The following is a 12,541-nucleotide window of genomic DNA, read 5'->3' on the forward strand; positions in this document are numbered from 1 at the left end:
CATAGAAACCCATTAGAAAAAGATCAAACTCCATCACACGAAAAGGCCTTGCTTTCCCAGAACTGTATTTTCACAAACAACAAAAATATATATGGAAATCAATATAAGAAGTAGGATCTGTTTCATCAGGGTATTAGCTGCATTTCTGCAAGGCTGATGATCACCTTTTTAATGGCAGGAATTATATGCATAATTCTCTGTAATGGGTGTTACAAATGTTCATCCCACACCGAAAAAAGATCACAGTTGGTATGAGTAATAACTTCTATTTTTCATGAACATAAACAGTTTCCCTCTAGCTCTGTACATATCCTCCAACATCAATGTAACCACAGCTGTCAAGGGAGCCTCACCTCTTTCCATGTATATTTTAGCTTTAATTTTTTCCCATGCTTTCACTCAGTGGTTTTTTTGGGTTTTTTTGTTTGTTTTGTTGTTGCTGTTGTTTTTAGGGGCCTAAACCTAAACCTATTCTCCAATTCTGTGGGCAAATTCATTGCAATAACAGAGCTTAGTGTTCAGACATCACCATTAGCGTAGCAGAAATTAGAGACCTACATCAAGATCTGGAGGTTTGGTGGTTTTATTGTTGGTGTTTTTTGTTTTGTTTTTTTTTTACTGAAAGCAAATTTCAGATCCTCATTTCCCTCATCCAAGGATCCTGAAGTGCTTTATGCATTTATTGAATCACCAGGGTTGGAAAAGCACTGCTCTCCTCTTTAAAAATGAAACATCCACGTTCCCATTGCGAAGTTCCCCATGTTTCCTCAGAAGTGAGGTTGGATATTAGGAGATACTTCATGTCAGACAGAGTGTTGGCACAGGGAGGTGGTGGAGTCACCGACCCTTGGGGTGCTCAGGGAATGTGGAGATGTGGCACTGAGGGAAGGACGCGGTCACAGAGGCCGCCCGAGGCCGCAGGGCAGGGCCGGAACGCAAGCGCCGGGGTTGCCGTTTCCGAGCCGGCCGACAGCGCTGGCGCTCGGCGCGGTTGCCGTGGTGGGATCCTCGAAGCGGCTGCCCGGCACCCGGCGGAATGGACGAGGAGGACGCGGTGCGGGGCGGGCGGCTCCGGGAGCGGCCGGTTTCTCCGGGCTGGAACGGGGCCCCGTGGGCGGCGCTGACACGCGGGGCGGGCGGTGGCTGCGGGCGGCGCTCGGGGCTCCGGTGCTGGGGCGGGGGAGGCCCTGGCTGCGCTCCCGGCCCGGTGTCGGGGTTGAGGCCCGGGCTGAGCGCGGGGCTGTAGGAGGGATCCTCTTCATGCTGCTTCTGTGGGGTTCCCTGTTCTCCCCTCTTGGGTTTCTCCGGGCACGACCCTCCATGCGTTGTGCAGGCAACCCCCACGTGTTTCTGAGTCGTTCTCAATTCCATCTCCAGGGCTCTATTCCCCTTCCTATTTCCGATGGGTGTTTTCTCTTTGTTTTCTCCATCACGTCCTGTGCCCTGTGTGTGATTTACTGAGGCACTGACTTAGTTTCCACGGGGAAATGGTTTTAAGTTAAAAGAGGGAAGATTTAGGTTGGATGTTAGGGGGAAGTTCTTCACTAGGAGAGTGGTTAGGCCCTGGAACAGGCTGCCCAGGGAGGTTGTGGATGCCCCGTCCTTGGAGGTGTTCAAGACCAGGTTGGACAGGGCCCTGGGCAACCTGATCTAGTAAAGGTGTATGTTTGGTGGCCCTGCCAGGCAGGGGGGTTGGAACTACATGATCCTTGAGGTCCCTTCCAACCCGGGTCATTCTGTGATTCTGTGATTCTATGAATGGGGTTATCTGCTGTGTGAAACTATTTGTTTTTCTTCCTTTCAGGGGGATTTTGATGAGTGCTGTGCGCAGTGTTCAGATGTGAACTGGGGTCTCACAGATGGAGGCAGATATTATTGCAGAACTTGCCACAATGTTATTGAGGTAAAAAAGCGGAGCTTGTTGGCCTTCAGACTGCTTTCAGTCTGGTGTTTTCCTTGCTAAGATGTGTTACTGTTTTGCAGAGAACTCGAGAAGTTGTAAGCGCTGAAACTTTTCTTAATGCAAGAGTCCAGACAATCTCCAAAGGCTCTAGAAGTCAGAAAAAAACTGGTACGTTGTACACAAAGCTCTGTATTGTGCATAAAAGTGGATGCACTGGTTTACTGAGCACGTTGTATTCAATGGTGGCTGAAAGGAGATAGCTAGGAAGGACCATGAAAAGGAAAGTAATGCATCCCCCGATACTGCCAGAGCTTCTGCAGCCTCAGTGAGTTCCAGAGGCACAGGTGACCTCCATGAAGTTGGTGGATGTTGTGCATTAGGCTTCTTAGCTTCATGCAGTCCCTTCTGCAATTGCAGTTGCACAAGACTATGTCAGTTTATTTTCATACATGTGAAGGGTTAAGCTGTATCTGCGGTTAGCAGGTAAAGCCAGCATCCTTAATGCAGGGGAGTAACTTGGGGCAGATAACTTCTAAGATGATGAGATGCAAGGTGTGATTGAAGGGGAAAATAACGAGTAACGGCTGTGGAGTGAATGTAAAGAGATTTGGGAGCTACAGAGACTTTTTCTTAAGACCAAGAGTATGTGGAAAAAACTTGTAAATGTGGAGAGGTGTTGTGGAAAGTAAATGTAATGCTGTCTGAGGAAATAGTGAATAGATTGGAGCAGGCCTTAGGAGATTCATCATATGCTGAAATACAGTAAGAACTCTGAACATCTGAAAAACTTTCAGTTAAACCTGTATGATTCCATGAGAGACAGTGGTGAAGAACACTGATTTATTTATATATATTTTAATTTGCACCTGATGAAGTACTGCAATGTAACGTGTTCCAGTTTTTCATGCTGAATATGGGGAAGAAAGGACATTTTGTTCTTTCAACAATAGGTTCTACTTAACAACTGGTCACTAGGCAACTCTCTACTCAGTTACAAATGTCATGTTAGAAATGATAGTGAAATATATTAGCATTTGGAAATATGGTTAGAACAGCGCTTGTTCAGTAATATTTCTTCTTTCTTAAGCCTGTGAGTAAGTGGAAGTTAATGGAATATTCAGTGTAATGGTCTTTGATCTCATATCTGAAGTTATTTAATAAAGATGTATCTCTGCCCTGGTACAAGATAACAATATTAAGTGGAAATACCTTGCTTAAGGTTTAAAAAACACTTTCTTTTTAATAGATAAAGGCTCGGAATGGTATGTTTGTGAAGGCTTTCAGCTGGTACTAAAGCAACAAGCTGAAGCTTTGGAAGCATTGGGAGTATGTCCACAAATGAAGGTATGTAGAGATCAGTGTGAATCCTACAAGCTGTGAGTTGTGCACACTGTGCTTGTGCAGCAGGGCTGTTACTTAAAGATACTGTAATTTTGGGGGTAAATCAAATCCCTCTCTTTTTAAAAAAAATATCGAGTGCATGTAAACAAACTTAATTTTCTTTGTAGTTACAAAACATGAAATAAAAACTGGAGGTAATGAAATGAGAGCTGGAATATTATTTAGGTCCCTGGCTTAGCAATTCTGTTCTGTTTTCACATAAATTAATGGTTTTCTAAACCATGCACTAATTGTCCATTTGTGTTTACCAGGATGAAATTCTGTGCAATTTTTGGAGGCGTTACCTTCAGAAGAACCAACAGGCATATTTCAACAAACCATCTGGTGAAACTATCAAGGCATTATCAGTAAGTGAAAAGCTCAGATCCTATGAGATATTGGTTATCTTTTTTAAAGAGTAACAACAAAAATCTTTCTTTGAGCTGCATACCTAACTTTCATTAATCTTGCTCCAGCGAGAATGTCTTCTAAATGGAATACGACATGTCCAGGCTTCTGAAGTTACTTATTTCATTACGCTTTGCTCCTATAAATCGCCTCCTTTCTGGTCATTGTAGCAGATTGGGATGTAACAGAATCACAAAGAAATTTTTTTTTCAAGGTTTCTTTACATACCGGTGATTCATAGAGCAAGTAAATATGTGAACAGCTTGCATTTCAACTTCATGTACTAAATCTTGTATCTGTTGTGCCTTATTTAGTTTATTCAGATTAAAACAGCAACTAACAGTAGATAATACTATGTCTTATTTACAAAAACCAGGGATGTGAAAGCAGTACAGATATGGACAGTGAACCAGAGCGACCCAGCCTGCTTCATTTTTTATCTGTCTCTGAAAGTGATGGGGATCTACAGACAGATTGCAACTATGCCTCATCAACTGGCAAGGTCTCAGGTAGGAGCAATGAAGTGAAGTATCTGGAAACCATTTTTGTATACAACTTAGGTGCATTTGTGCAGAATGAATTGGAAGGACTTGTTGATATGTAGCTGGAAAGTGTAAAGTTTTCAATTCTACCTGTAGCAGAAGACTTCTTTATTCCCCCTTTTTTTTTCCCCTCTAAAGTTGAGCATGATCTGGAACTGCAGAGGGAAGTTGTATTTTGTAGCCATGTTGCCCTGTGCATCCTGTCTGGAATGAGGAAAGAAAAAGCTGTTTTATCTACAAACCTACATGTTCACAAATGCTGGAGTTGTGAAGCATAAGCGCTTGTTTAGCTAACAGCAGAGCTGTCAGTCCTAACTGCTCTGTTTAAGAAAAAGAGGTGATTCTTTTGTTCCTTTTTCTTCTTCACGTTATGTGTTTTTTTCCTATCCCATATGTATTTATCTTTCTATTTCTTTTCCTTAGCAGTGTTTTTGGTACTTCTGTATCTCTTGTCCTGCATTATGTTTACTATCTTTATAGCCTTTTTCATCCAAAATCTTGTATCATTCCTTCAGCTTCTCCTTCCTGCTCACGAATGAGCTCAGAAACATTGACTGAGTTCTAAACATTTTAATTAAAACACTACAGAAAATCGGAGTCTTTGGTGTTACTGGGCAAGTGTAATGTCAGACAGTTCTGTGATGTCTGATAATGGAAATACAACTCAAAGCATATTTGAATGTTTTTTGCTTGCACTTTGAGTTTCTGATTCTTCTTTTATGCTTGATTCTTTGTTTGTCTTTTCCTTCTTTGTGTTTGTTTTTCCCATGTTATGTGGTTCTCTTTATGTTCCACTTCTGTTCTTCTATGATATTGCCCATCTACCGTCTGAAGAATATAATCTCGTCCTTCCATATTCTTCTCTTTACTTCATACAATCCAGAAATGAAACCAGAATGAGAAACTTGAGCTACGGCAATTAGAAATATTAGAAACTTTAAAACTTTTGAACAGGATTAGAGGGGGGGAAATGGGGTAAAATAGCAATACAAACTTTTGCGAACATAATGCAAACACTTGCCATCTTAATATACTAAAATGTCAAGGTTTGCAAGTAAAAAGTCTCTGTATGTTCATACATAGGAGATCCAGGGTGTTTTACAAGTACGTATTAAGTAGGAAAGAATATAGTGGAAAAAGAAACTAGTGAAAATCCTCAGTTGAATTCTTCCCTTTTAGATGTCTGGAGGAACTCCTTTCTTTTTTAGGAGCTGTGCCTCCTATGTTTATAAAAGTCAGCATTAAGATAGGCCGTAATTTAATGTGTTCTTCTTGGTCTGTTTTGGAGAACAGATTAACCTTCAGGTAGTCATATCTATTTCACTAAAAGCCTTTGAAGCAGATAAGAGCTCAGTGACAGTAAAAGCATATTTTGGAGCAACCAAAGAAACACGGCAATTATTTACTATATTGAAATTTGATACAAATAATACTAGATGTGTTCTAATAGACCATAAATTGTAGTGAAGATTGATTCATTTCCTCTTCGGTGCCATTTCTACTGAGCTGTTATTGCTACAGACTGGAAACCTCAACACTCTCCTAAGAGGCTGCTCCAACATGCAATTGTTGTGTTGGGGTTTTTTTTGTTTTATTATTTTTTGTTATTTTTGTATAGGGATAATAGCAAATTGCACTGAGTACAGTGCTGAGATATTGCTAGGGAAGCTTATTAAACTCTTAAATTATTAGATGTGTGTAATTGTATGTTGTCACGTCTTGCGTAAGCTGCAAGAAATAAAAGGAAATTGTGTGCTATCATTAAAGCCACAAATATAATGAGGATTATTCTAAACTGAGTTGAATGTGAAATTAATAATGAAGCTTCAGTCGTGAAGCTGCCTAAGCACATGTATCCGTGTAAAAGGTGAAACTGTTGACTAAATGGATTAACTGAAGGCTGCTGCCTTTATTCCCCAGCACACCTACACGCAACAGTCAGGATCCTCTCACCGAGTCTGTGTCCCCTGCGTGCTGTCTCTTTTGTCCTGATGTCCCTTTCTTGAGGAGCCAGTAGGTGGCATCAAAGACTAATTCTGACTCAGAAACACAATATTGCACATCTGCCTGCCTGTGTGTCTGCAGGTGCCAGACCTCTGCCTGCTGCCACCTCACACACCTGGGTTTCACCTACCAGCTTAACCACGGGGCTGCCCAGCTCCCTACTCAGGGAATAGCCTCCTACACAGGCTTGCTGTGTCCCTGCAGCTCCCATCTCGGGAACTGTGCATCAGTCTTCACACTTTCTGCCCAGACTGGGGAGCTGTGGGAGAAGTCACTACAAAGTCAGCATTGATGTGTTGGTGTGCTTTAGAAACGAACCATTTCTGTTTGTCCTGGCTAGTTCATGGTGTAGGGAAGAAGAGCTGTTCAGTTTTTGTTCCTCTTTCCCTGAATTCCAAGGTTTCACTGCTGAAAAGGTTCCCAACTCATAAGTCACTCCCATAAATTAAGTTTCCTGTTGCTGCTTCTCCTTGGTTATTGATTCATCTCAGTAAGGATATAGGAAGGTTTGGTTGTTTTGTGGTTCGTTGTGGTTTTCTTTAATCTTCCTTACCATTTGATACTTCTGTGTTCTAAAGTTAAAAAGAAACAATAACAACCTACTTTCTGGCAGATGGATACACACCTTAATTTCAGTAAAGTCTCTGCATTGTAGGTTGTGTTCTTATTAAAGCTCTGACAGTACAGAAGCTTAAAACTCTGTTTTAATCTCCAACTCCACAGTGTTGGTTTAAGTACATAGAATTTTCCCTCTTTTCTCCACTGCTTCCTTATCTGTCAAATGGAAAATAGTATTTCCAGCTGATGACTGCAGTTAAACTCAGATTTCTGAAAAGCTGGGAAGTGTATCTCCCACCAAAAAGTCCAGAGACCAATTGGTTCTGTTTCTATGGGTTCCGGAATGAGGTCTATTTTCATGTGATCCAATGTTTCACCTGAGATATCTGTTTAGGGGACAGGTTGTTGCCTCATATGATGGCAGATGAATAAATTAGACTGAAGCTGTTTAGCAGTAAAAGTACCTTGACTACCAAACAACTGCAGAGTAATGATTTGGAAATGCTGCTAGTTATTGAACAAGAGAACTTGTATGTTCCTTTGTCTTGTTCTCTGTACCCCATGGATTGTGTGTGTGTTGTATCAATTATGTTTTTCTCTTCTGTTTTTACCATAAACCGAAGTAAGCACCTCTGTAGGCTCTGGATCAGTGGATGGTAGCTTGTATGTAAAAAGGAACCAAAAGGATAAACTGAGGATGTCAATGCCAATGACCCTTTCGTTTTGTTACATGGCATTACTCTGGCTGAAAGAACCAATGACGTTATCTGATCTCCTAAGGTAAGAATGGGTGGTTGTTGCTTTTATGATCTATCTATCTATCTATCTATCTATCTATCTATCTATCTATCTATCTATCTATCTATCTATATACACATACACAAATATATATATTTTAATAAGACCTTCAATGTTACCTTGTTAGTAATTTCTTCAGTGAGGAGTCCCTTATGTTTAGTATCCATAACTGTGCTCTGACACAAGAATTTGTGCAGCTGCTTCATGAGAACATTCTCTTCCGTTGTTTGCACTGAAACTCAAAGACCTGCAAGGCAGAAGGTTTAGGAGCTAAAGAAGCTTTTTGTCCTTCTCCTTTGAGATTTCTTAAGATCCAGTGGAGCGGTAGGCATGGTCACATTTTTGCTATTTTTGCTGTTGTCAGCATGCCAAAACTAAATGAGTAAATGTTCTCTGGGACTTGCGTCAGTGTCATCATGCAAACAATGCCAGCAGTATACGGTGATCTGGAAGGTAACTCAGTAGCTTCACGTAATGGAGTGGGGCTCAGAAATTAATATAGCAAGTCCTTTTTTTGTCTTTATATCTTTGTGTTTGTAATCCTCAGAGTTCAGAATAAAGAGTTTTCAATACAGTAGATATAAAAAAATGTAATGATATAGTTTGGTGCTAAATATAGGGATTGTCAAGCCATTACTGACAACATAGCTCTTTTCTCCTTCCTGCAATGTGGATAGGAATATATTCCTTGTTTTCTTAAGGGATTAAACTGCCAACTTTTTTCTTTTGTTAGCAATGAGTATTTTAAATCAGACCAACACAGTTTACATTCAGAAATCCTTAAGGCTGCTCTGTAAGACCTTCAGTGTGCTGATATTCTTTTTTAACCGTTGTTGAAATACTGTCCATCTCTAGAAATATGGGGAAAACATCCTTTTTCTTTTTGCCAAAATGATCAAGTAACTGTAGGTGGGCAGATCTAATTGCACTTGGATAGAACAGAGGAAAAACTGATTCAAGATTCACTTGATATGGTGGGCTTCAGTTGTTGAAGTTTTATTTATTTTTTTCCAAGTATGCAACCTGTGGGCTAAAAGACAAGGCAATACTTGTGATGGATATCACTGGTATTGCTGCTGAAAGTTTAATACAAGGTGAGTTTATCCCAGTTTATCTGCCAGTCTGGGTGCCAATCCCTTTGCACTTTGCTAGCTTTGTACAAGGTTTCCGAGAACGATGGAAACATTCTTCTCTGAGTACTTTCAAGGCAAGAGAGGTTTGTATGTCATGATATATAGCGATTAACACTGGGTACATTAAACTGATGTTTAATCCTTTGATTTAAGTTCAGGGGATGTCTGCTGCCTTCAGCAATCACAGTCACACAAACTGTTGCATCTTTGCATAACTGGATATGCTGTTGTGTAAAAGATGCTTCTAAAATGTTCATCAAAATGCCATTGCATTCAGAATTCAGAGTAGCACCATGGCAAAAAAAAAACAACAACCCAAAACCTATGAAAGCCAGTTGTAAGAATAGAATTCAGCAGTTAGGTGGACCGTGTTGATTCCATGTTAATGGTGTACTGTTGTGTTTGAGTCTTCTAAATCCAGAGACTGCAGAACAGATCCAAGAAAATTCAGAACTCGGAGAGTGTCCTTTGTCTTTGTAAAACAATAAAAGTCAGGTACCAAATACAGCAGAAAAAAGCATAATCAGAAACTAATAACTGGAAACTGAAATAAGATTATTTCAAAGAGCGTATCATTTAATTAGGGACAATGTATGGGTTTAATACACTCTGTATAAGGCCATGCATCTAGTGGGGGGATCAGAATGGTTCAGTGACTTTAAATGCACTGAACATAAGTGAATTAAATGCAAAAAGTGATGTTTAAAAGATGTTTTGTATTGCAAAGTTTTACAATGATACGATAGTTGTAGGAGACTGGAATTACATTATCATGTTTCCCTCCCTACCCTTAAGGTCTTTGCCTTTCACAAGCTTGATGAAGAAGGGGAGAGAATTCTAAACTGCATGAGCTACCATCAAATTCTTGTTTTCTGATGGCTGAATATTTAAGCTCAAAATTCAGACAATTTTAACGTTTTTTGCATGCGTTGAGATACAGATCAAAATAGTGACACACCAGAAATGAAAACATGAAATATTCAGTGTTGCCTTTAAAATCTTTGTAAGCAAATTGTGTTATTTAAACCATCCGAATTACAGTTGTGCTTCAAAGTTCTGCCTTGTTTTGTCCTCAGTTTGGTTTTCTCCCTGCCTTGCAGTCAGCTGACTCCCGCTCCTCCCTTGTGACACATGCTTAGGCACCACACCGCGGCAACCTGCCAGGTTTTAAAGGATTTACTACACCAAAAATACACTCCTCCTTGCTACTTGACACACTTAGCAGAAAAAACACTACAATTACCTCCTCTGGAATGGACATTTTTGGTTTAAAAATAACATTTTAACAACCTTCTGCTCTAACCTGCGTAATAGTAAAATAGCCTTTTCCACCGTGAGTAATCTCACAGCGCTCTGTCTACATGCAGCGTATTCTTCTAACTAATTAATAAAATGGGGAGCTTGTGGAGGGGGAAGAAAATTGAGGTGCTAGGCTTTGAGAGGCTGAGAACTGCTGCTTCTCAAATGAGGTTATACCCGGCTACTCCGGCAAGACTGAACTTGTAATCAGTTTGTGGCATTGCTGTGTGGCTTCAGCAGATGCATCGTTTCCTCGTAGTATGCAGGATTTTCTTTGCACTTAGCCCTGACTAATGTATGCTGCTGCTGTAATTAAAAGCACACGGACTGTACGCTGTATGTGCCGTTCAGGCACTTCACTGATACAACTTTGTCCTGCGAGTGTTTAGATCACCCATCTGCTAAATGGCAGGGCTGGAAGAACAGCAGACAGTTAAACTATTCTCAAGTTCTGTTCCAAATCTGGGCTTTTAATGTTAAAATCCCGAATCGCGGGCACGTTGCATTCACAGCAGAATATTTATGCTGTTTCAGGGGTTTTTAAAGCATGGAAGCAGCTTTCCACCTGAGAGAAGAGCATGTTTTTTTGCATGGAGACAGTAATTTCAGGCTGGGATAGGTGTCGTCATTGTTTTTTCAGCAGTTGCAACGCTTCGACGTGGTAAAGCCAAGTTAGGGAGAACTTCTAAGAGCAAAACACCAAAAACACACAACCACCATTTCTTTAAGCCCTGCTTGTCTCTTGTATTGCCTCTTGCATAGATGTTGCTGTGTTTTCTCTTGTGCTGGGTGCTAGCACGCACCCAGCTGTTAACATTAGCTGAAAGCAAATCAGAACTCTAGTTTTGCAGAAGAAAGTCACATTGCTGTGTAATTTGCTTCAACACGATCCCTTTCCACGTTGTTCTGGCGGCACTGTCAGCTGAGTCTGGAAATCTGACTGTTTTAAATCAAACCCTAGAAAACAAAAGCCTGTTCTCAGTCTAATCCTCAGTAGGAGAAGTGACACAAGTGCTTTTGTCAGCAGGGAGGAGGCAGGAGTGTGATGCAGAGGGCAGCGGGGAGGGTGGGATTTCCCATTTGGGAGGCAGTGAGCTGTTACGGGTGGTTTAGCTGCAATCGAGGCCACACCACACCCTATGCCTTGGTTGTTTGTCCTGCAGCTGGTGCTGTGCTGGCTCAGGAGCTGCTGCTCTCAGTTTCTTGGAGCCACCTCTCAGATCTGGCAGCTAATTGTGCAGTGCTCCTTACCAGGTGTCCTCTCAGCTGAGCCGCTTGTGTGCTTCACTCCTCATGGCACTTGTAGGAACTGCCTGTTGGGTTCTGATGGTTAAATGACAGCAAATAAGCCCTCTTCTTCTTATAGCAGGGACACAGGGATGCTTTTGCTGCTGCTGTGAGTTTAATGTGTGGAAGTGAATGGTAAGCCCCAGGGGTACGCAGCTGGAGCAGGAGGAGGGAAGTACAACTAGTTATGCTGAGCTTTTCTGTTAGCTCAGTATATTTTGTCAAACCATTCTTCTGGTTGAAGTTGTTCAGTTTATTGCAGTTTGCAGCCACAGAGCTACTGAGTGGCTGCTCAGGCAGGGTGGCAAGCACACAGCAGGTGCTGGGTATGGGTGGTAACCTCAGCAAGCACGTGGGGCAGCACACATTGCCAGCTTTAGTAACTGGCCCTTAAAACAGAATTTTAATCAGTTTCCCTACACATACTCTGTAATACCCAGCAAGGGATGATGAGGGTGCTGTAGTGGAAGAGAAAAGGTGGGTTTGTGCCCTGCCACGTGTGAGGGGAGAGGTGAGCGCTCTGTCAGGGAAAACATTGTTCTGCCTTGGTCTTGTTTTGTTCTCCAGACACGATGTGAGTGGCAATGACAGATGGCTGTGTGCTATGAGGAACTTGGGCTGCTGCTGGGAGGGGACCTCTCCGGCAATCAGGGTGTGCAGGTCCTGTCCTCTGTTGGGAGCAGATGCAGAGCCTGGATTTACCAGCACTGGAGGAGTTTGTAGACCTTGGTTGTGCAGAAAGAAGGCACAGCTGGCACAGGGGAGAAAATTGTTTTCAAATCTGATACCATTTAAAGAACAGGGTCTGGTCTGTTTGAAGTGTTAACTTAGTCTCATCTAAATTATTACTCAAACAAATTCTGGGGAAAACTAATCCAGGAAAGCAGTTCTGAGCGCTGTGAGAGGCTGTCAGTAGGCTTTAATCTGAAATGAGAGCAGTGCCTGTTCTGTCATGAAGCTCCAGGCTTGTTCAGTGCTTGCTTTGCTTGTTGTGAGTGTCAGTATCGGATCAGCACAGGGTTCGGAAGTGCTGGTGTCTTGTTTTTGGTAGATGTTGCTAAATCCCATAATAAGGATCTGGAGAACAACATAAATCCAAAGCACTACTGTGCACTACGCGCCAGTTTGTAGTGAAAAACACATTATTTGGGTGCAAGTTTGAGATAAATGATTTTGGATTTTATTAGCATGCAAAGTAATTTCTCACTGAAATTACAGTTTTTCTTAAT

The 12,541-nt window shown here is 41.6% G+C and overlaps 1 protein-coding gene across 1 annotated transcript in view; it reads left to right on the plus strand.

The window, feature by feature from the left end:
• The first annotated feature begins 968 nt into the window (after nucleotides 1-968).
• Nucleotides 969-12,541, plus strand: part of TAF1B (TATA-box binding protein associated factor, RNA polymerase I subunit B) — a 39,191-nt gene continuing 27,618 nt past the window's right edge. Inside the window, exons 1-7 of the mRNA XM_015859452.3 lie at nucleotides 969-1,054; nucleotides 1,805-1,903; nucleotides 1,984-2,071; nucleotides 3,150-3,247; nucleotides 3,556-3,651; nucleotides 4,068-4,200; nucleotides 7,419-7,575. Coding sequence (XP_015714938.2) covers nucleotides 1,037-1,054; nucleotides 1,805-1,903; nucleotides 1,984-2,071; nucleotides 3,150-3,247; nucleotides 3,556-3,651; nucleotides 4,068-4,200; nucleotides 7,419-7,575 — 689 coding nt within the window. The 5' untranslated portion in view covers nucleotides 969-1,036. The remainder of the gene's footprint in view (nucleotides 1,055-1,804; nucleotides 1,904-1,983; nucleotides 2,072-3,149; nucleotides 3,248-3,555; nucleotides 3,652-4,067; nucleotides 4,201-7,418; nucleotides 7,576-12,541) is intronic.

The sequence above is a fragment of the Coturnix japonica genome, chromosome 3 (genome assembly GCF_054131305.1).
Source record: "Coturnix japonica strain WE chromosome 3, WE-NBRP24, whole genome shotgun sequence".
NCBI lineage: Eukaryota > Metazoa > Chordata > Aves > Galliformes > Phasianidae > Coturnix > Coturnix japonica.